Source organism: Lepisosteus platostomus, chromosome 6, assembly GCF_059453375.1.
Source record: "Lepisosteus platostomus isolate fLepPlt1 chromosome 6, fLepPlt1.hap1, whole genome shotgun sequence".
Classification (NCBI taxonomy): domain Eukaryota; kingdom Metazoa; phylum Chordata; class Actinopteri; order Semionotiformes; family Lepisosteidae; genus Lepisosteus; species Lepisosteus platostomus.
In genome coordinates, this window is record NC_142616.1 from 11945534 (window position 1) to 11972035 (window position 26502).

Consider the following 26502-nt stretch of genomic DNA (forward strand, 5'->3'; position numbering starts at 1 on the left):
ATACTTAAATATTTTATGATATGTCTTTGTTGTAAATGTCTGTAATATGTCTGTAGATTTTATTTTATTTTTTGTTTTGTTTCATGTGAATTTTATTAATTTTATTTGCTTTGGCAACACTGATTGTATCCATCGGTCATGCTAATAAAGCACCTCGAACTGAATTGAAAATTGAATTGCGTCTTCCTGTCTGCTAATTCAGAGCCCGCTCCCTGGCTCGAGACCGGACAGCTCTCAGCCGGCGACCCCACCTTTTCGACAGCCGGAGCAAAAGTTCACAAAAAGCGCCGCCAAAATAGAAAACAGAAAGACCTGGTGTACGGTCCGCTCGGTGGGTGACGTTGTGCTGTTGTATGGGACTGTGTGTAAGACACGTTACCCCCAGTAGATGAAACAGCTTCAACTACCCGGAGACTCAGAGTCCCGGACCGAGGCCGTGAAGCCCTGCTCTACTTACACACGGCTTCACGTCTGGGGGGGAGGAGGCGTGCGCACCCCCCAAATAACTACTGTTGGGGGACGTTCCCCGCGGAGACGGGCGCCACCAGACTGAACCTCCGTGTGATACCCAGCCGTAACAGCAGGGGGCGCCCGCGCTCTATTCCAGAGGGCCCCGCTCGGCACCCGCGTCTCGGAGACTCCAGTGAAGTCGTAATGACTGCACTCCGCCGTCAGGACACTGGGCTTTCACGGGGAAGGAGCCAGGAAAGATTCCTGCAGAGGGGAGTGCAGGACAGCACAGTCCAGAGCATAGCAGAGTATAGCACAGTGTAGTAGAGTGTGGTTAATGCACAGTAGTGGAGAGAGAAATTAGGGATCAGAGAAACATTCCTCCCTAAATTTACAAATCTAATCCCAGAATTCCCACACCTGCCAGAATCACAACGGGTCCCAATCCTACTGGGAGCGGGAGGAGGGAACTCAGTTGAACTGGCAGCACAGTGTGTGATCTCCTGTCCCAGCCTGAGGAACAGACAGTGAGCCTGTCTCTCAATAATAATAATACAGTGTGTGATCTCCTGTCACAGCCTGAGGAACAGACAGTGAGCCCGTCTCTCAATAATAATAATACAGTGTGTGATCTCCTGTCACAACCTGAGGAACAGACAGTGAGCCTGTCTGTCAGTAATGCACTGAGAGAGAGGGGTTAATACAGACACACTGACTGATTGGACACTCCAGTACATTAACACTGCACTGAGAGAGAGGGGTTAATACAGACACACTGACTGACTGGACACTCCAGGACATTAACACTGTCCTGAGAGAGAGGGGTTCATACAGACACACTGACTGACTGGACACTCCAGTACATTAACACTGCACTGAGAGAGAGGGGTTCATACAGACACACTGACTGACTGGACACTCCAGTACATTAACACTGCACTGAGAGAGAGGGGTTCATACAGACACACTGACTGACTGGACACTCCAGTACATTAACACTGCACTGAGAGAGAGGGGTTCATACAGACACACTGACTGACTGGACACTCCAGTACATTAACACTGCACTGAGAGAGAGGGGTTCATACAGACACACTGACTGGACACTCCAGTACATTAACACTGCACTGAGAGAGAGGGGTTCATACAGACACACTGACTGACTGGACACTCCAGTACATTAACACTGCACTGAGAGAGAGGGGTTCATACAGACACACTGACTGACTGGACACTCCAGTACATTAACACTGCACTGAGAGAGAGGGGTTCATACAGACACACTGACTGACTGGACACTCCAGTACATTAACACTGCACTGAGAGAGAGGGGTTCATACAGACACACTGACTGGACACTCCAGTACATTAACACTGCACTGAGAGAGAGGGGTTCATACAGACACACTGACTGACTGGACACTCCAGTACATTAACACTGCACTGAGAGAGAGGGGTTCATACAGACACACTGACTGACTGGACACTCCAGTACATCAACACTGCACTGAGAGAGAGGGGTTCATACAGGTTTTGAACTCATAAACTCCTGCCTGCGAAGGCAGAGCGGAGCGCTGACCACCAGGTGGCGCCGCGGTGCGCCAATCTCTCCGCGTGTCTCCAAGCGACAGGCTGCTGATGTTCGCTGGCAGGAGTGGAGCTGGAGCACGGGGGGGGAGAGAGGGAGAGGGAGAGGGAGAGGGAGGGAGAGAGGGAGAAGGAGGGAGGCACATCTGGACTGGGGGCTGGGCGAAACCAAACGGAAGTTTTTTTTTTTTACTTTTCCTAGAGGCATCAAGACTTAGTGGGGACAGAAACACCACGTCTGCAGGAGAGAGAGAGAGAGGGAGGGAGGGAGAGGGAGACAGAACCCCAGGACGCCAGCGAGGAGCGAGCAAACAAAGGAAAGAGACGAGGAAAGACAGTCGGGGCCTCATTCCAGCGGCGGAGCTAACGGACTGTCTTCCCGGAGAAAAGAAAACACTCGCAAAAAACTTGTAGAACAACTTCTTTTCAAAAACACAGAAACAAAAGGGAAAAAAACCCTCTCTTTCAGGAGCTACAGAAAAGTTGACAACTTTTGCCTGAACTCGCCCGCAGAGCGCGCTCTCTCTCTCTCTCGGGTCTGCAGGCGAGCCCACGCGTGTCTCCGGCTTGCGTGACCGTGGCAGTCGAGGACAGCTGACGCAGCCGGGTTCGAGAAACCCTGCTAGGTCGCCACTTTTAGGAGACAGAAACAGAGCCCGATCGAGATCCAGCCTCGTCACCGAGGGCAGAGGAAGGAGGAGAGAGAGTCGGGACTCGCGGCGGACGAGGACACGCGAGGCGGGGATCCGGCGCGAGCGAGGAGGATGCCACGGCTCGAGGCGGCGCTGACCCGGCTGCTGTGGCTCGCGGTGGCCGGCGGGCTGTGCGCGCTCCCGGGGGCGCAGGGAGCGGCCGGCGGGCACGGGCTCAAAGCGGAGGTCAGTCGCGCTGCTTCCTGTCTCTCGCCGGGGGCGGTCAGACACGGGAGACCGGGGTCTCACAGCGGGCGGGCGGACTGGGAAAGCGATGTCATGAGACAGATAGAGGGCCAGAGGGCCAGACTGACAGGCTGACAGAGACAGATAGAGAAGGACAGACTGACAGGGACAGATAGAGAGGGACAGACTGACAGAGACAGAGGGCCAGGCTGACAGAGACAGAGAGAGAGGGCCAGGCTGACAGAGACAGATAGAGAGAGACAGAGACAGAGAGGGACAGACAGAGAGAGACAGACTGACGGGGACAGGGACAGAGGGCCACACTGACAGAGACAGATAGAGAGGGACAGAGACAGAGGGCCACACTGACAAGAGACAGATAGAGAGGGACAGAGACAGAGGGCCACACTGACAAGAGACAGATAGAGAGGGACAGAGACAGAGGGCCACACTGACAGAGACAGATAGAGAGGGACAGAGACAGAGGGCCACACTGACAGAGACAGATAGAGAGGGACAGAGACAGAGGGCCACACTGACAAGAGACAGATAGAGAGGGACAGAGACAGAGGGCCACACTGACAGAGACAGATAGAGAGGGACAGAGACAGAGGGCCACACTGACAAGAGACAGATAGAGAGGGACAGAGACAGAGGAACAAACTGACAAAGACATAGAGAGGGACAGAGACAGAGAGGGACAGACTGACAGAGACAGATAGAGAGGGACAGAGACAGAGGGACAGAGAGAGAGAGGGGGGGGGGACAGACTGATAGAGAAACAGAGAGAGACAGACTGACAGAGGGACAGAGAGAGACAGAGGGACAGACAGTGAGAGGGACAGAGGTAGACAGATACAGTGAGAGGGTTTTAGCTGGAGGCTGTGTTGCTGTGAGCAGAGGCAGGAGGAGGACTGGTTGAAGTTGTGGAGAGAGGAGAAGGGGAAGAGACAGGAATGTGAGGACTGTGTTGTTGTGGTCAGGAGAGGGAGGGGTAGAGGGGCTGAGAGAGGGGGATCTCTGCACTGGTTCTGTTAGTGTCTCTCCAGCAGGAGACACACAGAGAGAGAGAGGGATCTCTGCACTGGTTCTGTTAGTGTCTCTCCAGCAGGAGACACACAGAGAGAGAGAGGGATCTCTGCACTGGTTCTGTTAGTGTCTCTCCAGCAGGAGACACACACACACACAGAGAGGGGGATCTCTGCACTGGTTCTGTTAGTGTCTCTCCAGCAGGAGACACACACACACACACAGAGAGGGGGATCTCTGCACTGGTTCTGTTAGTGTCTCTCCAGCAGGAGACACACACACACACAGAGAGGGGGATCTCTGCACTGGTTCTGTTAGTGTCTCTCCAGCAGGAGACACACACACACACAGAGGGGGATCTCTGCACTGGTTCTGTTAGTGTCTCTCCAGCAGGAGACACACACACACACACACACAGAGGGGGATCTCTGCACTGGTTCTGTTAGTGTCTCTCCAGCAGGAGACACACACACACACAGAGAGGGGGATCTCTGCACTGGTTCTGTTAGTGTCTCTCCAGCAGGAGACACACACACACACACAGAGGGGGATCTCTGCACTGGTTCTGTTAGTGTCTCTCCAGCAGGAGACACACACACACAGAGGGGGATCTCTGCACTGGTTCTGTTAGTGTCTCTCCAGCAGGAGACACACACACACACACACACACAGAGAGAGGTATCTCTGCACTGGTTCTGTTAGTGTCTCTCCAGCAGGAGACACACACAGAGAGAGAGGGATCTCTGCACTGGTTCTGTTAGTGTCTCTCCAGCAGGAGACACACAGAGAGAGGGATCTCTGCACTGGTTCTGTTAGTGTCTCTCCAGCAGGAGACACACACACACACACACACACACACAGAGGGGGATCTCTGCACTGGTTCTGTTAGTGTCTCTCCAGCAGGAGACACACACACACACAGAGAGAGAGAGGTATCTCTGCACTGGTTCTGTTAGTGTCTCTCCAGCAGGAGACACACACACACACACACACAGAGAGAGGTATCTCTGCACTGGTTCTGTTAGTGTCTCTCCAGCAGGAGACACACACAGAGAGAGAGGGATCTCTGCACTGGTTCTGTTAGTGTCTCTCCAGCAGGAGACACACAGAGAGAGGGATCTCTGCACTGGTTCTGTTAGTGTCTCTCCAGCAGGAGACACACACACACACACACACACACACACACACACACACACACACACACACACACACAGAGAGGGGGATCTCTGCACTGGTTCTGTTAGTGTCTCTCCAGCAGGAGACACACAGAGAGGGAGATCTCTGCACTGGTTCTGTTAGTGTCTCTCCAGCAGGAGACACACACACACACACAGAGGGGGATCTCTGCACTGGTTCTGTTAGTGTCTCTCCAGCAGGAGACACACACACACAGACACACACACACAGAGGGGGATCTCTGCACTGGTACTGTTAGTGTCTCTCCAGCAGGAGACACACACACACACACAGAGGGGGATCTCTGCACTGGTTCTGTTAGTGTCTCTCCAGCAGGAGACACACACACACAGACACACACACACAGAGGGGGATCTCTGCACTGGTACTGTTAGTGTCTCTCCAGCAGGAGACACACAGAGAGAGAGAGGGATCTCTGCACACTGGTTCTGTTAGTGTCTCTCCAGCAGGAGACACACAGAGAGAGAGAGGGATCTCTGCACTGGTTCTGTTAGTGTCTCTCCAGCAGGAGACACAGAGTGAGGAAGAAGAGAGAGAGAAGGAGGGAGAGGGAGGGATAGAGAGGGAAGCAGGAAGAGAAGGAGAGAGAGACGGAAAGCAGGTCATCACAAAGCCAGGAGATGCTCAATGGAGTTAAAGTGGACCTGGAAACACTTGTGTGGGGGGTGAGAAATGTGCTGAGGTGCTTTTTCACAACAAATCTTGGTCCAGTCCTCTCCGTACACACGCTGTCTGAGAGTCCAGTCCTCTCTGCAGACACGCAGTCTGAGAGTCCAGTCCTCTCCATTCACACCCAGTGTGAGAGTCCATTCCTCTCCGCAGACACGCAGTCTGAGAGTCCAGTTCTCTCCACAGACACAGTCTGAGAGTCCAGTCCTCTCCGCAGACACGCAGTCTGAGAGTCCAGTCCTCTCCGCAGACACGCAGTCTGAGAGTCCAGTCCTCTCCGCAGACACGCAGTCTGAGAGTCCAGTCCTCTCCGCAGACACACAGTGTGAGAGTCCAGTCCTCTCTGTACACACGCAGTGTGAGAGTCCAGTCGTCTCCGCAGACACGCAGTGTGAGAGTCCAGTCGTCTCCGCAGACACGCAGTGTGAGAGTCCAGTCGTCTCCGCAGACACGCAGTGTGAGAGTCCAGTGCTCTCCACAGACACACAGTCTGAGTGTCCAGTCCTCTCCACAGACACACAGTCTGAGAGTCCAGTTCTCTCCACAGACACACAGTCTGAGCGTCCAGTCCTCTCCACAGACACACAGTCTGAGAGTCCAGTCCTCTCCACAGACACACAGTCTGAGAGTCCAGTCCTCTCCGCAGACACGCAGTCTGAGAGTCCAGTCCTCTCCGCAGACATGCAGTCTGAGAGTCCAGTCCTCTCCACAGACACACAGTCTGAGCGTCCAGTCCTCTCTACAGACACACAGTCTGAGAATCCAGTCCTCTCCGCAGACACGCAGTCTGAGAGTCCAGTCCTCTCCGCAGACATGCAGTCTGAGCGTCCAGTCCTCTCCACAGACACACAGTCTGAGAGTCCAGTCCTCTCCACAGACACGCAGTGTGAGAGTCCATTCCTCTCCGCAGACACGCAGTGTGAGAGTCCAGTCCTCTCCGCAGACACGCAGTCTGAGAGTCCAGTCCTCTCCATACTCACGCAGTGTGAGAGTCCCGTCCTCTCTGTTCACACGCGGTCTGAGAGTCCAGTCCTCTCCGTTCACACCCAGTGTGAGAGTCCAGTCCTCTCCGTACACAAGCTGTCTGAGAGTCCAGTCGTCTCCTTAGACACCCAGTGTGAGAGTCCAGTCCTCTCTGTACACACCCAGTGTGAGAGTCCAGTCCTCTCCGTTCACACCCAGTGTGAGAGTCCAGTCCTTTCCATTCACACGCTGTCTGAGAGTCCAGTCCTCTCCATACATACGTGGTCTGAGAGTCCAGTCCTCTCCGTACACACCCAGTGTGAGAGTCCAGTCCTCTCCGTACACATGCAGTGTGAGAGTCCCGTCCTCTCCTTAAACACGCTGTCTGAGAATCCCGTCCTCTCCGTACACACGCTTTCTGAGAGTCCAGTCCTCTCCGTACACACCCAGTGTGAGAGTCCAGTCCTCTCCGTACACACCCAGTGTGAGAGTCCAGTCCTCTCCGTACACACCCAGTGTGAGAGTCCAGTCCTCTCCGTACACACCCAGTGTGAGAGTCCAGTCCTCTCCGTACACATGCAGTGTGAGAGTCCAGTCCTCTCCGTACACATGCAGTGTGAGAGTCCAGTCCTCTCCGTACACAAGCTGTCTGAGAGTCCAGTCATCTCCGTAGACACCCAGTGTGAGAGTCCAGTCGTCTCCGTACACACCCAGTGTGAGAGTCCAGTCCTCTCCGTACACATGCAGTGTGAGAGTCCAGTCCTCTCCATACACATGCAGTGTGAGAGTCCAGTCCTCTCCATACACATGCAGTGTGAGAGTCCAGTCCTCTCCGTACACATGCAGTGTGAGAGTCCAGTCCTCTCCATACACATGCAGTGTGAGAGTCCAGTCCTCTCCATACACATGCAGTGTGAGAGTCCAGTCCTCTCCGTACACATGCAGTGTGAGAGTCCAGTCCTCTCCGTAGACACGCAGTGTGAGAGTCCAGTCCTCTCCGTAGACACGCAGTGTGAGAGTCCAGTCCTCTCCGTACACACAGTGAGAGAGAGGAGAGATCACAGAGAAGACCTCAGTAATAAACACACGACAGGACAGGAGACAAAGTGAGAGAGAGAGGAGATCAAAGAGAATCCCTCAGTAATAAACACACACAAGTGGACAGGAGACACAGTGAGAGAGAGAGGAGATCACAGAGAAGCCCTCAGTAATAAACACGCACAACAGGACAGGAGACACAGTGAGAGACAGGAGATCACAGTGAAGCCCTCAGTAATAAACACACAACAGGACAGGAGACACAATGAGAGAGAGAGGAGATCACAGAAAAGCCCTCAGTTATAAACACACACAACAGGACAGGAGACACAGTGAGAGAGAGGAGATCACAGAGAAGCCCTCAGTAATACACACACACAACAGGACAGGAGACACAGTGAGAGAGAGAGGAGATCACAGAGAAGCCCTCAGTAATACACACACACAACAGGACAGGAGACACAGTGAGAGAGAGAGGAGATCACAGAGAAGCCCTCAGTAATACACACACACAACAGGACAGGAGACACAGTGAGAGAGAGAAGATCACAGAGAAGCCCTCAGTAATACACACACACAACAGGACAGGAGACACAGTGAGAGAGAGGAGATCACAGAGAAGCCCTCAGTAATAAACACACAACAGGACAGGAGACACAGTGAGAGAGAGGAGATCACAGAAAAGCCCTCAGTTATAAACACACACAACAGGACAGGAGACACAGTGAGAGAGAGGAGATCACAGAGAAGCCCTCAGTAATACACACACACAACAGGACAGGAGACACAGTGAGAGAGAGGAGATCACAGAGAAGCCCTCAGTAATACACACACACAACAGGACAGGAGACACAGTGAGAGAGAGAGGAGATCACAGAGAAGCCCTCAGTAATACACAAACACAACAGGACAGGAGACACAGTGAGAGAGTGGAGATCACAGAGAAGCCCTCAGTAATAAACACACACAACAGGACAGGAGACACAGTGAGAGAGAGGAGATCACAGAGAAGCCCTCAGTAATAAACACACACAACATGACAGGAGACACAGTGAGAGAGAGGAGATCACAGAGAAGCCCTCAGTAATAAACACACACAACATGACAGGAGACACAGTGAGAGAGAGGAGATCACAGAGAAGCCCTCAGTAATACACACACACAACATGACAGGAGACACAGTGAGAGAGAGGAGATCACAGAGAAGCCCTCAGTAATAAACACACACAACAGGACAGGAGACACAGTGAGAGAGAGAGGAGATCACAGGGAATCCCTCAGTAATAAACACACACAACAGGACAGGAGACACAGTGAGAGAGAGAGGAGATCACAGGGAATCCCTCAGTAATACACACACACAACAGGACAGGAGACACAGTGAGAGACAGGAGATGACAGAGAAGCCCTCAGTAATACACACACACAACAGGCCAGGAGACACAGTGAGAGAGAGAGGAGATCACAGAGAAGCCCTCAGTAATACACACACACAACAGGACAGGAGACACAGTGAGAGAGAGGAGATCACAGTAATACACACACACAACAGGACAGGAGACACAGTGAGAGAGAGGAGATCACAGAGAAGCCCTCAGTAATACACACACACAACAGGACAGGAGACACAGTGAGAGAGAGGAGATCACAGTAATACACACACACAACAGGACAGGAGACACAGTGAGAGAGAGGAGATCACAGAGAAGCCCTCAGTAATACACACACACAACAGGCCAGGAGACACAGTGAGAGAGAGGAGATCACAGAGAAGCCCTCAGTAATACACACACACAACAGGACAGGAGACACAGTGAGAGAGAGGAGATCACAGAGAAGCCCTCAGTAATACACACACACAACAGGCCAGGAGACACAGTGAGAGAGAGGAGATGACAGAGAAGCCCTCAGTAATACACACACACAACAGGACAGGAGACACAGTGAGAGAGAGGAGATCACAGAGAAGCCCTCAGTAATACACACACAACAGGACAGGAGACACAGTGAGAGAGAGAAGATCACAGAGAAGCCCTCCGTAATACACACACACAACAGGACAGGAGACACAGTGAGCTCTGTGTGCTCGAGGGGGAGACTGTGTTCCCAGAGGCAGTGATTCCAAGAGCTTGTTCAGACACGGATCCAGGAATGCCAGAGAGGTCCGGGTGGGGGGTCCGGTGGTGGCGGGACACGGGTCGGCTCTGGCCCGGGACACATGACGGGCCGCGGTACACAGGCTGGAGCCCGGCGCTTGTTGACCATGATGGGGTGTTTTTTCCGTTGGCACAGCGAGAGGAAGAACTTACTCAGTCTCTCTCTCTCTCCCTCTCTCTCCATCCCCCTCTCCCTGATCTTCAATCCCTCTCTCTCTCTCCACCCCCCCTCGCTCTCCCTCCCTGATCTTCAATCCCTCTCTCTCTTTCTTTCTCCATCCCCCCTCTCTCTCCCTCCCTGATCTTCAATCCCTCTCTCTCTCCCTCTCTTCCTGATCTTCAATCCCTCTCTTCCTGATCTTCAATCCCTCTCTCTCTCCTCTTTCTCTGATCTTCAATCCTTCTCTCTCTCCCCCTCCCTGATCTTCAATCCCTCTCTCTCTCCCTCTTTCTCTGATCTTCAATCCTTCTCTCTCTCCCCCTCCCTGATCTTCAATCCCTCTCTTCCGTATTTTCAATCCCTCTCTCTCCCCCTCTCTCTTCCTGTATATTTATTTCTCTCTCTCTCTCTTCCTGACTTGTTGTGGTCTCACAGAAGGAATGTGAGAGAGAGGGAGGGGTTTATGACAAAGAAACACAGAGACTCAGAGACAACTGATCTGATCCCATTTCTAATCCAGGAACTGCTGCAGTACTGTGATTTTACCCTGGTCACTTTGGGCTTTACCAAGGAGATCAGGGTGAAATCACAGTACAGTGCAGTAAAGCCATGTGAGATTGTGGTAAAATCACAGAACTCACAGTCAGTAAGTAGAGCAGCACAGTGTTGTACCTGGATTGTGATACCAGTCCAGTCCAGACCAGTACAATGTCCTGGGGTTATTAACCCCTCTCTCTCAGTGCAGTGTTATTGTACTGGAGTGTCCAGTCAGTCAGTGTGTCTGTATGAACCCCTCTCTCTCAGTGCAGTGTTAATGTACTGGAGTGTCCAGTCAGTCAGTGTGTCTGTATGAACCCCTCTCTCTCAGTGCAGTGTTATTGTACTGGAGTGTCCAGTCAGTCAGTGTGTCTGTATGAACCCCTCTCTCTCAGTGCAGTGTTAATGTACTGGAGTGTCCAGTCAGTCAGTGTGTCTGTATGAACCCCTCTCTCTCAGTGCAGTGTTAATGTACTGGAGTGTCCAGTCAGTGTGTCTGTATGAACCCCTCTCTCTCAGTGCAGTGTTAATGTACTGGAGTGTCCAGTCAGTCAGTGTGTCTGTATGAACCCCTCTCTCTCAGTGCAGTGTTAATGTACTGGAGTGTCCAGTCAGTCAGTGTGTCTGTATGAACCCCTCTCTCTCAGTGCAGTGTTAATGTACTGGAGTGTCCAGTCAGTGTGTCTGTATGAACCCCTCTCTCTCAGTGCAGTGTTAATGTACTGGAGTGTCCAGTCAGTCAGTGTGTCTGTATGAACCCCTCTCTCAGTGCAGTGTTAATGTACTGGAGTGTCCAGTCAGTCAGTGTGTCTGATGAACCCCTCTCTCTCAGTGCAGTGTTAATGTACTGGAGTGTCCAGTCAGTCAGTGTGTGTATGAACCCCTCTCTCTCAGTGCAGTGTTAATGTACTGGAGTGTCCAGTCAGTCAGTGTGTCTGATGAACCCCTCTCTCTCAGTGCAGTGTTAATGTACTGGAGTGTCCAGTCAGTCAGTGTGTCTGTATGAACCCCTCTCTCTCAGTGCAGTGTTAATGTACTGGAGTGTCCAGTCAATCAGGGTGTCTGTATGAACCCCTCTCTCTCAGTGCAGTGTTAATGGACTGGAGTGTCCAGTCAGTGTGTCTGTATGAACCCCTCTCTCTCAGTGCAGTGTTAATGGACTGGAGTGTCCAGTCAGTGTGTCTGTATTAACCCCTCTCTCTCTTTGTATTAAGTTCTTCTTTATTATATTCTGTATAATTTTAACCCAGAATAGACTCAGTGTGCATGACGCACTGGAAACAAAATGGGAAGTTTATGTTTCAAATTAGAAATTAAAGCAGAAAAACAGAAATAGACATTACCAAATGAAAGAAGATAATAGTTATGTAATCATCTGCTATGATCCCATTATCTCTCCTCTCTCTCACTGTGTCTCCTGTCCTGTTGTGTTTGTGTATTACTGAGGGCTTCTCTGTGATCTCCTCTCTCTCTCACTGTGTCTCCTGTCCTGTTGTGTGTGTGTATTACTGAGGGCTTCTCTGTGATCTCCTCTTTCTCACTGTGTCTCCTGTCCTGTTGTGTGTGTGTATTACTGAGGGCTTCTGTGTGATCTCCTCTCTCTCACTGTGTCTCCTGTCCTGTTGTGTGTGTATTACTGAGTGCATCTCTGTGATCTCCTCTCTCTCTCACTGTGTCTCCTGTCCTGTTGTGTGTGTTTATTACTGAGGGATTCTCTGTGATCTCCTTTCTCCTGTCCTGTTGTGTGTTTATTGCTGAGGGCTTCTCTGTAATTTTTTCATAAAACCGATTTGAAAGTTTTTAATGGATTAACTTAAAGCAAACTTACTGACAAACTGACATCATCACTGTGAGCCCGGAAAGAAACACAGACACTACCTCATCTTTGAACACACACAAAATGCACTATAATTAAGACAAACACCGACATACAAACACTGTGAATCACAGGTAAATTAAATTTAGAGAAGGAAAGAGAAATTAATAGACCCTCTGACTGAGAGGGGTTCATACAGACACACTGACTGACTGGACACTCCAGTACATTAACACTGCACTGAGAGAGAGGGGTTCATACAGACACACTGACTGGACACTCCAGTACATTAACACTGCACTGAGAGAGAGGGGTTCATACAGACACACTGACTGACTGGACACTCCAGTACATTAACACTGCACTGAGAGAGAGGGGTTCATACAGACACACTGACTGGACACTCCAGTACATTAACACTGCACTGAGAGAGAGGGGTTCATACAGACACACTGACTGGACACTCCAGTACATTAACACTGCACTGAGAGAGAGGGGTTCATACAGACACACTGACTGACTGGACACTCCAGTACATTAACACTGCACTGAGAGAGAGGGGTTCATACAGACACACTGACTGGACACTCCAGTACATTAACACTGCACTGAGAGAGAGGGGTTCATACAGACACACTGACTGACTGGACACTCCAGTACATTAACACTGCACTGAGAGAGAGGGGTTCATACAGACACACTGACTGGACACTCCAGTACATTAACACTGCACTGAGAGAGAGGGGTTCATACAGACACACTGACTGGACACTCCAGTACATTAACACTGCACTGAGAGAGAGGGGTTCATACAGACACACTGACTGACTGGACACTCCAGTACATTAACACTGCACTGAGAGAGAGGGGTTCATACAGACACACTGACTGGACACTCCAGTACATTAACACTACACTGAGAGAGAGGACAGACAGAAGGATTGAGAGCCTGTAGCAGGATGGGATTGTGAGCAGTGAGCAGTGAGAGGAGACAGTATGCGAGTTTGAGGTTTGGACTGAATTGTAAAGACATTCCCTGTAATTTCACAGCAAGTCTCTGTGGTTAAAGTGGCGACGCAGTTTGTCTGCCTCTTGAAGAGTCTCATCCCACACACACCCACTGTCTGTTCACCTGGAGACCCCCAAACACACACTGTCTGTACACCTGGAGACCCCCAAACACAGTGTCTGTACACCTGGAGACCCCCAAACACCCACTGTCTGTACACCTGGAGACCCCCAAACACACTGTCTGTACACCTGGAGACCCCCAAACACACTGTCTGTACACCTGGAGACCCCCAAACACACACTGTCTGTACACCTGGAGACCCCCAAAACACACTGTCTGTACACCTGGAGACCCCCAAACACACTGTCTGTACACCTGGAGACCCCCAAACACACACTGTCTGTACACCTGGAGACCCCCAAACACACAGTGTCTGTTCACCTGGAGACCCCCAAACACACAGTGTCTGTTCACCTGGAGACCCCCAAACACACAGTGTCTGTACACCTGGAGACCCCCAAACACACTGTCTGTACACCTGGAGACCCACAAACACACTGTCTGTACACCTGGAGACCCCCAAACACACAGTGTCTGTTCACCTGGAGACCCCCAAACACACAGTGTCTGTTCACCTGGAGACCCCCAAACACACACTGTCTGTACACCTGGAGACCCCCAAACACACACTGTCTGTACACCTGGAGACCCCCAAACACACAGTGTCTGTACACCTGGAGACCCACAAACACACTGTCTGGACACCTGGAGACCCCCAAACACCCACTGTCTGTACACCTGGAGACCCCCAAACACACTGTCTGTACACCTGGAGACCCCCAAACACACAGTGTCTGTACACCTGGAGACCCCCAAACACACTGTCTGTACACCTGGAGACCCCCAAACACACTGTCTGTACACCTGGAGACCCCCAAACACCCACTGTCTGTACACCTGGAGACCCCCAAACACACTGTCTGTACACCTGGAGACCCCCAAACACACTGTCTGTACACCTGGAGACCCCCAAACACCCACTGTCTGTACACCTGGAGACCCCCAAACACACACTGTCTGTACACCTGGAGACCCCCAAACACACAGTGTCTGTACACCTGGAGACCCCCAAACACACAGTGTCTGTACACCTGGAGACCCCCAAACACACACTGTCTGTACACCTGGAGACCCCCAAACACACAGTGTCTGTACACCTGGAGACCCCCAAACACACAGTGTCTGTACAGGTCAAAGGGGACAGGTCAAAGGTCGCCCATTCCACTGGCCTCTCCAGCAGGTCAGTAGTCAGGATGGGGTGTCAGTCCCACCCAGACGAGTGTCCAGAGGTTTATCTTTTTCATTTCCTGAACGCATGTAGAGGGGGCTCTCTCACGCCCCGCTCCGTCTCTGTTTCGCCGGGGTGGCGCGCGTGGTGAACTGAACGCTGCTGCCGCTGCAGATCACGCTGATCACCGATTCAACACCCTGCAGACGCTGCTTGACCCTCTGTTGACCTCTGGCGACCAGCTTGACCTATTCGCCGGGCGCGATAAGCGCAGGGGCAGAGGAGGACATCTTGGGTACAGGACCCAGAGGGCAGAACTGGAGCTATTGGGGGAAATGCGCTGAGGACAGGAGGCTTTACACAGAGGGTGGTGGGGGTGGGGAACATTCGTCCAGCCATGTTGTTGAAGCCGACACCCTGACTGCTCTCCAGACACAGCTGGGCGAGATCCTCCAGTCAGGAGGTCTGTAGTGTCTTTAGTAAGAGTCTGTACAGGGGTGTGTGTGTGTATATATGCAGTGTGTCCAGTAAGAGTCTGTACAGGGGTGTGTGTGTATACAGTGTGTCCAGTAAGAGTTACACAAGTGACACATTAGTCCTGTATCTGTTCTTTTATTGTAAATATGAATATGTTGCACTGTTTCGATAGGTAGAGGCACTGTTGTTATTCTAGGAATGAAACTCTTCTGAATAGTAAATGCTGGTTTTGGTCCAAAGTCACTTTCCCAGTCTGTGTAAACAGACGCCCACACACACTGCTTGCATGGCTGTTAATGTTTCACTCACTGAATGGGTAGAGCCCTGTTTCTCTGGGAAACCTCTCCAGTCAAGTGTGACATGTTGCGCATGTCTGCTCATACTGTTTGTGTTAACCCCTCTCTCTCAGTGCAGTGTTAATGTACTGGAGTGTCCAGTCAGTCAGTGTGTCTGTATGAACCCCTCTCTCTCAGTGCAGTGTTCATGTACTGGAGTGTCCAGTCAGTCAGTGTGTCTGTATGAACCCCTCTCTCTCAGTGCAGTGTTAATGTACTGGAGTGTCCAGTCAGTCAGTGTGTCTGTATGAACCCCTCTCTCTCAGTGCAGTGTTAATGTACTGGAGTGTCCAGTCAGTCAGTGTGTCTGTATGAACCCCTCTCTCTCAGTGCAGTGTTAATGTACTGGAGTGTCCAGTCAGTCAGTGTGTCTGTATGAACCCCTCTCTCTCAGTGCAGTGTTGATGTACTGGAGTGTCCAGTCAGTCAGTGTGTCTGTATGAACCCCTCTCTCTCAGTGCAGTGTTAATGTACTGGAGTGTCCAGTCAGTCAGTGTGTCTGTATGAACCCCTCTCTCTCAGTGCAGTGTTAATGTACTGGAGTGTCCAGTCAGTCAGGGTGTCTGTATGAACCCCTCTCTCTCAGTGCAGTGTTAATGTACTGGAGTGTCCAGTCAGTCAGTGTGTCTGTATGAACCCCTCTCTCTCAGTGCAGTGTTAATGTACTGGAGTGTCCAGTCAGTCAGTGTGTCTGTATGAACCCCTCTCTCTCAGTGCAGTGTTAATGTACTGGAGTGTCCAGTCAGTCAGTGTGTCTGTATGAACCCCTCTCTCTCAGTGCAGTGTTAATGTACTGGAGTGTCCAGTCAGTCAGTGTGTCTGTATGAACCCCTCTCTCTCAGTGCAGTGTTAATGTACTGGAGTGCCCAGTCAGTCAGTGTGTCTGTATGAACCCCTCTCTCTCAGTGCAGTGTTAATGTACTGGAGTGTCCAGTCAGTCAGTGTGTCTGTATGAACCCCTCTCTCTCAGTGCAGTGTTAATGTACTGGAGTGTCCAGTCAGTCAGTGTGTCTGTATGAACCCCTCTCTCTCAGTGCAGTGTTAATGTACTGGAGTGTCCAGTCAGTCAGTGTGTCTGTATGAACCCCTCTCTCTCAGTGCAGTGTTAATGTACTGGAGTGTCCAGTCAGTCAGTGTGTCTGTATGAACCCCTCTCTCTCAGGGCAGTGTTAATGTACTGGAGTGTCCAGTCAGTGTGTCTGTATGAACCCCTCTCTCTCAGTGCAGTGTTAATGTACTGGAGTGTCCAGTCAGTCAGTGTGTCTGTATGAACCCCTCTCTCTCAGTGCAGTGTTAATGTACTGGAGTGTCCAGTCAGTCAGTGGGTCTGTATGAACCCCTCTCTCTCAGTGCAGTGTGCATGTATTACAGTGTGTTTCTCTCAGTCAGTTGGTGAGGACCTGTCTCTCTCTCTGTGCCAGGCCTGGCTTCAGCAGTACGGGTATCTGCCCCCTGGTGATCTGCGCACGCACATGGTTCGCTCCCCCAAGTCCATGTCCGCCGCCATCTCCGCCATGCAGAGGTTCTACGGGCTGCCCGTCACCGGGGTCCTGGACGAGGCGACACTGAGGTCAGCACCCCAGGAATCCTCAGTCGCCCTGGCCCGAGCCCCTGGGTGATCATCTGTGTGTCTGTCTGGACCGGAGGGGTGTGGCCGTGTGTCTGTCGGAGTGTGTCACTGTGTGTCAGCTTGTCAGTGTGTGTAAGTGTCGGCGTGTGTGTCAGCGCATCAGCGTCAGTGTCCGCGTCATTAAGGGGGTGTCTGTGGTCGCCAGGGCGATGGAGCGACCCCGCTGTGGCGTTCCTGACAAATTCGGCTCCGAGCTGAAAAGCAACCTGAGGAGGAAACGTTTCGCCATTCAGGGGCTGAAGTGGGAGAAGAACGAGATCACCTACTGGTGAGTATCCCGGGAGTAGCAGAGGAGTAACCGAGGAGTAACAATGGAGTTGTACAATAGTTACTGTGAAGTATTTACGGAGTATCTAGAGAGTAGTAGAAGAGTAGTTACTGCTGAGTAGTTCAGGAGTAACTGTGCAGTAGTAGAGGAGTAGCTGCTGTGGAGTAGTAGAGGAGTAACTGTGCAGTTGTAGAGCGGTAGTTGCAGTGGAGTAGGAGAGGAGTAACGGTGCAGTAGCAGAGCGGTAGTTGCAGTGGAGTAGCAGAGGAGTAACGGTGCAGAAGCAGAGCGGTAGTTGCAGTGGAGTAATAGAGGAGTAACGGTGCAGTAGCAGAGCGGTAGTTGCAGTGGAGTAGCAGAGGAGTAACGGTGCAGGAGCAGAGCGGTAGTTGCAGTGGAGTAGCAGAGGAGTAACAGTCCAGTAGCAGAGCGGTAGTTGCAGTGGAGTAGCAGAGGAGTAACAGTGCAGCAGCAGAGCGGTAGTTGCAGTGGAGTAGCAGAGGAGTAACGGTGCAGCAGCAGAGCGGTAGTTGCGGTGGAGTAGCAGAGGAGTAACGGTGCAGCAGCAGAGCAGTAGTTGCGGTGGAGTAGCAGAGGAGTAACAGTCCAGTAGCAGAGCAGTAGTTGCGGTGGAGTAGCAGAGGAGTAACAGTCCAGCAGCAGAGCGGTAGTTGCGGTGGAGTAGCAGAGGAGTAACGGTGCAGCAGCAGTGGTAGTACCCATCTGGAGTCTGCAGATGAGCCAGAGAGTCTCTGCCGGCCGGCGGCCCCTGAGTGAAGCCGCTGTCCCCCAGTATCCAGAACTACACCCCGAAGGTGGGCGAGTACGAGACGCAGGAGGCCATCCGCCAGGCCTTCAGGGTGTGGGAGAGCGTGACGCCCCTGCGCTTCCGGGAGATCCCCTACCACCTGGTCCGCGACAAGGTGGAGAAGTTCGCCGACATCATGCTCTTCTTCGCCGACGGCTTCCACGGCGACAGCACGCCCTTCGACGGCGAGGGCGGCTTCCTGGCCCACGCGTACTTCCCCGGGCCGGGCATAGGGGGCGACACCCACTTCGACGCCGCTGAGCCCTGGACCATCGGGAACAGAGACCTGCATGGTCAGACCCTGCACCTGTCTGTCTGTCTGTCTGTCTGTACTCACCTGTCTGTTGGTACTCCCCTTTCTGTCTGTGAGTACAGGCTGACCTGTCTGTCTGTACTCACCTGTCGGTCTGTATCTGCTCACCTGTCTGTCTGTACTCACCTGTCTGTTGGTACTCCCCTGTCAGTCTGTCTGTGCTGACCTGTCTGTCTGTACTCACTTGTCGGTCTGTATCTGCTCACCTGTCTTTCTGTATTACTCACCTGTCTGTCTGTGCTCCCCTGTCTGTTGGTACTCCCCTGTCTGTCTCTGCTGACCTGTCTTTCTGTATCTACTCCCCTGTCTGTCAGTACTCCCCTGTCTATCTGTGCTCCCCTGTCTGTCTCTGCTCCCCTGTCTGTCTGTCTGTGCTGACCTGTCTGTCTGTACTGACCTGTCGGTCTGTCTGTACTCACCTGTCGGTCTGTCTGTACTGACCTGTCTGTCTGTACTGACCTGTCGGTCTGTCTGTGCTCACCTGTCTGTTTTTACTGACCTGTCTGTGCGGACCTGACTGTCTCCAGGTAATGACGTGTTCCTGGTGGCCGTGCACGAGCTGGGTCACGCCCTGGGTCTGGAACACTCCAGTGACCCGTCCGCCATCATGGCACCATTCTACCAGTGGATGGACACTGAGAACTTCGTCCTGCCAGACGACGACCGTGAAGGAATCCAGCAACTGTACGGTAAGATAGTATGAACCCCTCTCTCTGTACTGGAGTGTCCAGTCAGTCAGTGTGTCTGTATGAACCCCTCTCTCTCAGTGCAGTGTTAATGTACTGGAGTGTCCAGTCAGTCAGTGTGTCTGTATGAACCCCTCTCTCTCAGTGCAGTGTTAATGTACTGGAGTGTCCAGTCAGTCAGTGTGTCTGTATGAACCCCTCTCTCTCAGTGCAGTGTTAATGTACTGGAGTGTCCAGTCAGTCAGTGTGTCTGTATGAACCCCTCTCTCTCAGTGCAGTGTTAATGTACTGGAGTGTCCAGTCAGTCAGTGTGTCTGTATGAACCCCTCTCTCTCAGTGCAGTGTTAATGTACTGGAGTGTCCAGTCAGTCAGTGTGTCTGTATGAACCCCTCTCTCTCAGTGCAGTGTTAATGTACTGGAGTGTCCAGTCAGTCAGTGTGTCTGTATGAACCCCTCTCTCTCAGTGCAGTGTTAATGTACTGGAGTGTCCAGTCAGTCAGTGTGTCTGTATGAATCCCTCTCTCTCAGTGCAGTGTTAATGGACTGGAGTGTCCAGTCAGTGTGTCTGTATGAACCCCTCTCTCTCAGTGCAGTGTTAATGTACTGGAGTGTCCAGTCAGTCAGTGTGTCTGTATGAACCCCTCTCTCTCAGTGCAGTGTTAATGTACTGGAGTGTCCAGTCAGTCAGTGTGTCTGTATGAACCCCTCTCTCTCAGTGCAGTGTTAATGTACTGGAGTGTCCAGTCAGTGTGTCTGTATTAACCCCTCTCTCTCTGGTTCAGGCAGTTCCCATGGTCCACCCAGAATTCCAGTGACACCCCCACCCCCCAGGGTCACGCCACGCCCCCCTAAGACCCCAGGAAGTCCTGGAAAGCCCCCAGCAGGTCCGCCGTACGGCCCCAACATCTGTGAAGGTCACTTCGACACCATTGCCATCCTGCGAGGGGAGATGTTCGTCTTCAAGGTACAGCCTGACCCAGCACCAGCGACGCTCACACTGCAGTCCGAATAGGATCAGCACTGTCCTGAGCACGGCTCGCACACAATCCCTTACAAGATTTCTTTCAAGTCACAAGACCGTAAAGCTCAATTAATTCGTGGCAAAAGTAAAATTACGATAATGTGGACGAAAGCACAGTGAGATCATGGTAAAAGTCACCCTGCCCCAAGGACAAGGCACAGTGTCTGTATGAACCCCTCTCTCTCAGTGCAGTGTTAATGTACTGGAGTGTCCAGTCAGTCAGTGTGTCTGTATGAACCCCTCTCTCTCAGTGCAGTGTTAATGTACTGGAGTGTCCAGTCAGTCAGTGTGTCTGTATGAACCCCTCTCTCTCAGTGCAGTGTTAATGTACTGGAGTGTCCAGTCAGTCAGTGTCTCTGTATGAACCCCTCTCTCTCAGTGCAGTGTTAATGTACTGGAGTGTCCAGTCAGTCAGTGAGTCTGTATGAACCCCTCTCTCTCAGTGCAGTGTTAATGTACTGGAGTGTCCAGTCAGTCAGTGTGTCTGTATGAACCCCTCTCTCTCAGTGCAGTGTTAATGTACTGGAGTGTCCAGTCAGTCAGTGTGTCTGTATGAACCCCTCTCTCTCAGTGCAGTGTTAATGTACTGGAGTGTCCAGTCAGTCAGTGTGTCTGTATGAACCCCTCTCTCTCAGTGCAGTGTTAATGTACTGTGTGTCTGTGTGAACCCCTCTCTCTCTGCAGGAGAAGTGGTTCTGGCGTGTCCGTGATAACCGGGTGATGGAGGGATACCCCTTGCCAATTGGACACTTCTGGAGGGGGCTCCCTAGTTCCATTAACTCTGCCTATGAAAGAAAAGATGGGAAATTTGTCTTCTTCAAGGGTGAGTCCCTCCCTATTCTTTCTATCTCTCCATTAGTATTACATAGTATACATAGTATTCTTTTAGACTCTATAATTCCACACTTCAATGTATATCTTTTTCAGCATTAACCCCTCTCTCTCGGTGCAGTGTTAATGTACTGGAGTGTCCAGTCAGTCAGTGTGTCTGTATGAACCCCTCTCTCTCAGTGCAGTGTTAATGTACTGGAGTGTCCAGTCAGTCAGTGTGTCTGTATGAACCCCTCTGTCCTTTTGTGCAGGAGACAGGCACTGGGTGTTTGGGGAGGCAAGTCTTCAGCCTGGGTATCCCAAGCCTCTGAAGGAGCTGGGCTCAGGCTTGCCCAAGGACCGCATCGATGCTGCTCTGTACTGGATGCCCAATGGAAAGACGTACTTCTTCAGGGGCAGCAAGTAAGTGTTATCTGTCTGTGTGATTGTCCAGCCCAGAGCCTGGGTCTGTCTGTCTCTCTGTGTGATTGTCCAGCCCAGAGCCTGGGTCTGTCTGTCTGTCTGTCTCTCTGTGTGATTGTCCAGCCCAGAGCCTGGGTCTGTCTGTCTCTCTGTGTGATTGCCCAGCCCAGAGCCTGGGTCTGTCTGTCTCTCTGTGTGATTGTCCAGCCCAGAGCCTGGGTCTGTCTGTCTCTCTGTGTGATTGCCCACAGCCCCAGAGTCTCTGTCAGGCTCTCCTCCTCCTCTCTCCTTTCCTTCGACCTGCAAGAGCTGTAATTATAGTGGCACTGACGCCTCTCTGTCTGCGAGAGAGGGAGACAGGGAGAGAGACAATAACAGAGTATAATCATTACCTGGGGCTGTTTAGACGAGTCTCGAGTCCCCCAAAGACTCAGGGACAGAGAAAGGGGCAGGGACAGTCTGCAGTAGAGGCTGGGGTGAGAGAGGAGCGACACAGACACACTACAGTACTGAACCATATCCCAGCAAACAGGCACAGCAGTCAGTGAGTCTCTCAGTGAGTCTCTCCTGCTGTGTCTCAGTCAGTGAGTCTCTCAGTGTGTCTCTCCTGCTGTGTCTCAGTCAGTGAGTCTCTCAGTGAGTCTCTCCTGCTGTGTCTGTCAGTGAGTCTCTCAGTGAGTCTCTCCTGCTGTGTCTCAGTCAGTGAGTCTCTCAGTGAGTCTCTCAGTGTGTCTCTCCTGCTGTGTCTCAGTCAGTGTGTCTCAGTCAGTGTGTCTCAGTCAGTGTGTCTCAGTCAGTGTGTCTCAGTCAGTGAGTCTCAGTCAGTGTGTCTCTCCTGCTGTGTCTCAGTCAGTGAGTCTCCCCTGCTCTGTCTCAGTCAGTGAGTCTCTTCTGGTCTCCGAGACAGCGCAGTGCAGATGAGACACGCCCTGCGCAGGCAGCCACACTCAGACAGGCAGTAACAGTGTGCGCCCTGTCCTTGTCTGCCAGATATTACCGCTTCAATGAGGAGATGAGGACGGTCGATGCCGACTACCCCAAACCCATCAGCGTGTGGGAGGGGGTCCCCGACGCTCCTCGCGCCGCCTTCATGGGCAAAGATGGAGGTACAGTGGAGCCCGACAGCCTACCTGTCTGTCACACTACCTGTCTTCATCTCTGATTCACACTCTGCCTGTCTGTCACACTACCTGTCTTCCTCTCAGATTCACACGTTACCTGTCTGTCTCACTACCTGTCTTCCTCTCAGATTCACACGCTACCTGTCTGTCTCACTGCCTGTCTTCCTCTCAGATTCACACGCTACCTGTCTGTCACACTACCTGTCTTCATCTCTGATTCACACTCTGCCTGTCTGTCACACTACCTGTCTTCCTCTAAGTGCTGTGTTAATGTACTGGAGTGTCCAGTCAGTGTGTCTGTATGAACCCCTCTCTCTCAGTGCAGTGTTAATGTACTGGAGTGTCCAGTCAGTCAGTGTGTCTGTATGAACCCCTCTCTCTCAGTGCAGTGTTAATGTACTGGAGTGTCCAGTCAGTCAGTGTGTCTGTATGAACCCCTCTCTCTCAGTGCAGTGTTAATGGACTGGAGTGTCCAGTCAGTGTGTCTGTATGAACCCCTCTCTCTCAGTGCAGTGTTAATGTACTGGAGTGTCCAGTCAGTCAGTGTGTCTGTATGAACCCCTCTCTCTCAGTGCAGTGTTAATGTACTGGAGTGTCCAGTCAGTCAGTGTGTCTGTATGAACCCCTCTCTCTCAGTGCAGTGTTAATGTACTGGAGTGTCCAGTCAGTCAGTGTGTCTGTATGAACCCCTCTCTCTCAGTGCAGTGTTAATGTACTGGAGTGTCCAGTCAGTGTGTCTGTATGAACCCCTCTCTCTCTCTCTCTCTCTCTCTCTCTCTCTCTCTCTCTCTCTCTCTCTCGCTCTCTGTCAGCCTTCACCTATTTCTACAAGGGGAACCGTTACTGGAAGTTTAACAACCAGCAGCTGAAGGTGGAGCCCGGGTACCCCAAGTCGGTGCTGCAGGACTGGATGGGCTGCGAGGGCGTGGGGGAGCCCGAGGAGCCTCCGCGCCGGGGGACGGACGACACCGAGGTCGTCATCATCGAAGTGGACGAGGGCGGCGCGGGGGGCGGGCTGAGCGCGGCGGCCGTGGTGGTGCCGGTGGTGCTGCTGCTGTGCGTCATCGCGGCGCTGGGGGCCGTGCTGTTCTTCCGGCGCTACGGCACACCGCGCCGGCTGCTGTACTGCCAGAGGTCGCTGCTGGACAAGGTGTAGAGGGGGGGGGGGGGCCGGCGGGGGGTGTGGTGCCGACTGTACGCCTGGGGAGGGGGGAGGTGGGGGCGGCGGCAGAGCAGGATGGGAGTGTGCTGGCGGCCGGTGGGCGGGGCGCTGCCGGGTGGGCGTGGGCGTGTACTGGGTGGGCGGGGCATGAGCTGGAGGGGCGGGGCACACGGTGGGTGGGTGTGGGATGTGATGGAGGGGCGGGGCTTATGCTTTGTGGGTGGGGCTTGTGCTCGGTGGGCGGGGTGTATTCTGGTGGGCGGGGCAGTGGTGGGTGGGCGGGGCTCACGTCTCAATCACTCTCGCGCGGAGACGCACCCCCTCGCGGCACGCCGACCCCCGTCTCCCTCCCTCACGCCCTCCTCTCTCCCCCTGCCGCCGCCCCTGCGGACACGACGCCCAGCTGGATTGCTGTTTGTTTATCGGTCTCTCCTTGTATCATACAGTGTCCTTGGTCTGTGTGTTATTTCTCTAGTTATTTTTTGAATTTTGATTCATTCCAAATTCAATTCCAAGATTCAGGCTTCAAAGAAGTCGCCAGCCTTACCTTTGCTTCCGAAGGGAATTCCGTAGCCCTGTCCCGGGGCTCAGTACAGACACAGAAGAGTCGATCGCATCGCCACACAGTCCTGGACAGATACAGTGCGGTGCACTACAGTAGTGCACAGGTACAGGACAGTAAAGTACTGTAACACTGTACAAAGCAGTGCACTACAGTAGTGCACAGGTACAGGACAGTAAAGTACTGTAACACTGTACAAAGCAGTGCACTACAGTAGTGCACAGGTACAGGACAATACAGTACTGTAACACTGTACAAACCAGTGCACTACAGTAGTGCACAGGCACACGTAGTTCATCAGTGTTCCGGTATAGTGCAATACATGTACAGTACAATACAGATCGAATGTAGTGCACTACAATAGTGTGCAGATACAGTAGAAATGCAGTGCAGTGCTACTGTAGAAATGTATGGGCACAGTGCACTGCAGTGTCACACAGGTACAGTGCAGTGCAAACAGTAGGGTACACATACAGTGCAGTGCGCTACAGTAGTGTACAGATACAGTGGAGTGTTGCAGAGCTTCAGTGCAGTAACGTACAGTGCAGTACAGACATGGAGTGGTGTATTTCAGTACTGCAGAGCTGCAGTATTGTCTGCTGTAGTACTGCAGTGTAGTACACTACAATACAGATACATTGATTTACAGTGCATTACAACACATCGTGCAGTTATACAGTGGTCAGATACAGCAATACAGTACTATAGTGCAGTGTGGTCAGATTTAGTAATACAGTACTATAGTGCAGTGTGTTCAGATATAGTCATACAGCGAAGTAGAGTAGAGAGGTCCAGTACAGTGTGGAAATCCAGAGTAATTCAGCACAGTAGAGCAGAGAGGTCCAGAGTAATTCAGCACAGTAGAGTAGAGAGGCCCAGTACAGTGTGCACATCCAGAGTAACAGCGCAGTAGAGTAGAGAAGCCCAGAGTAATTCAGTGCAGTAGAGTAGAGAGGTCCAGAGTACTTCAGCGCACGTGTGTTGTCCTGTACTGAGGCAGAGAAGGTGGGGTGACAGTATCACCGGGGGCAGACTACAGGCCACTGCACTCTGCGGCACTTGTGCAGGGCCCTACTACTACTGCTGCTCCACACAGCGCAGGTCAGAGGTCACGGCAACACGCAGCAGGGTGCTGGTCAACACCAGAGCGCCCTCTCTGGTACAACGCAGACACTGCACCCCCCGTCCGCACTGTCCAGTACTGGACGACAGCCCAGCAGGCAGCTCCGGCGCCACCATCAGCGCACCCCACCTCACCCTGAAATCCCCATCTCCACCCCCCCCACGGTGCGCGCGGGACAGACCCGCGCCGCCCATCAGCTTCGTCCTCCGTGTCTCAATTTGAGCTCCTCCTCCTCTCCTCAGATCCCGGTTCTTGATGGTATTCTAATTGTTGTCGTTACTCCTGGCGTGTTGTCTTGTGTGAAGTTGTCACGGCGTGACCTGCTGGTCAGGTAGAGAGTGTGACACGAAGTCCAAACTCTTCGCTGGTTTTTAGTTGTCCAACATTCCAGTTTTTTTACTTGGGGGGGGGGATCTTTTCTTGGGGGTGGGATTTGGGGGGGAGGGGGCTGTATGTAGTATTGCTTGTTTTGTTGTTTTTTTAATTTTCCAGATATATTAAAAATTTCACAAATATATTAAAAACGAATAAATGTTTTTTTTAAAAAAAACATCCGCTGGTTTGCTGTTCTTGCTATGATCTTGTTTTGTCTGCGTCGGCGAATGAATCCAATGGAAATGATATTATTGATAATAACGATGATAATAAAATCATTCAGAACGAGATTGCGAGTACGGGCCTGTGTGTGTGTTTATTCCTCTTGAGAGTGTCACGATCTCATCCGGGAGCAGCACCAGCGTGCAGAGCCAGTACCTGACCAGCAGGGTGCAGAGCCAGTACCTGACCATCCAGCTGCAGAGCCAGTACCCAACCAGCAGGGTGCAGAGCCTGTACCCGACCAGCAGGGTGCAGAGCCAGTACCTGACCATCCAGCTGCAGAGCCAGTACCCAACCAGCAGGGTGCAGAGCTACCCGACCAGCAGGGTACAGGGCCTGTACCCGATCAGCAGGGTGCAGAGACAGTACCTGACCAGCAGGGTGC

At 52.3% G+C, this 26502-nt stretch overlaps 1 protein-coding gene across 1 annotated transcript; it reads left to right on the plus strand.

Moving 5' to 3' along the window:
* The first annotated feature begins 2245 nt into the window (after positions 1 to 2245).
* On the plus strand, positions 2246 to 26185 carry mmp14a (matrix metallopeptidase 14a (membrane-inserted)). Its single transcript, XM_088634278.1, has 10 exons — positions 2246 to 2915; positions 17014 to 17162; positions 17368 to 17490; positions 18284 to 18591; positions 19139 to 19300; positions 20081 to 20262; positions 21004 to 21142; positions 21402 to 21552; positions 22543 to 22658; positions 23486 to 26185. The coding sequence occupies exons 1-10, from the start codon at positions 2802 to 2804 to the stop codon at positions 23827 to 23829; spliced, it is 1788 nt and encodes a 595-aa protein (XP_088490404.1). The 5' UTR covers positions 2246 to 2801; the 3' UTR covers positions 23830 to 26185.
* Positions 26186 to 26502: the final 317 nt, after the last annotated feature.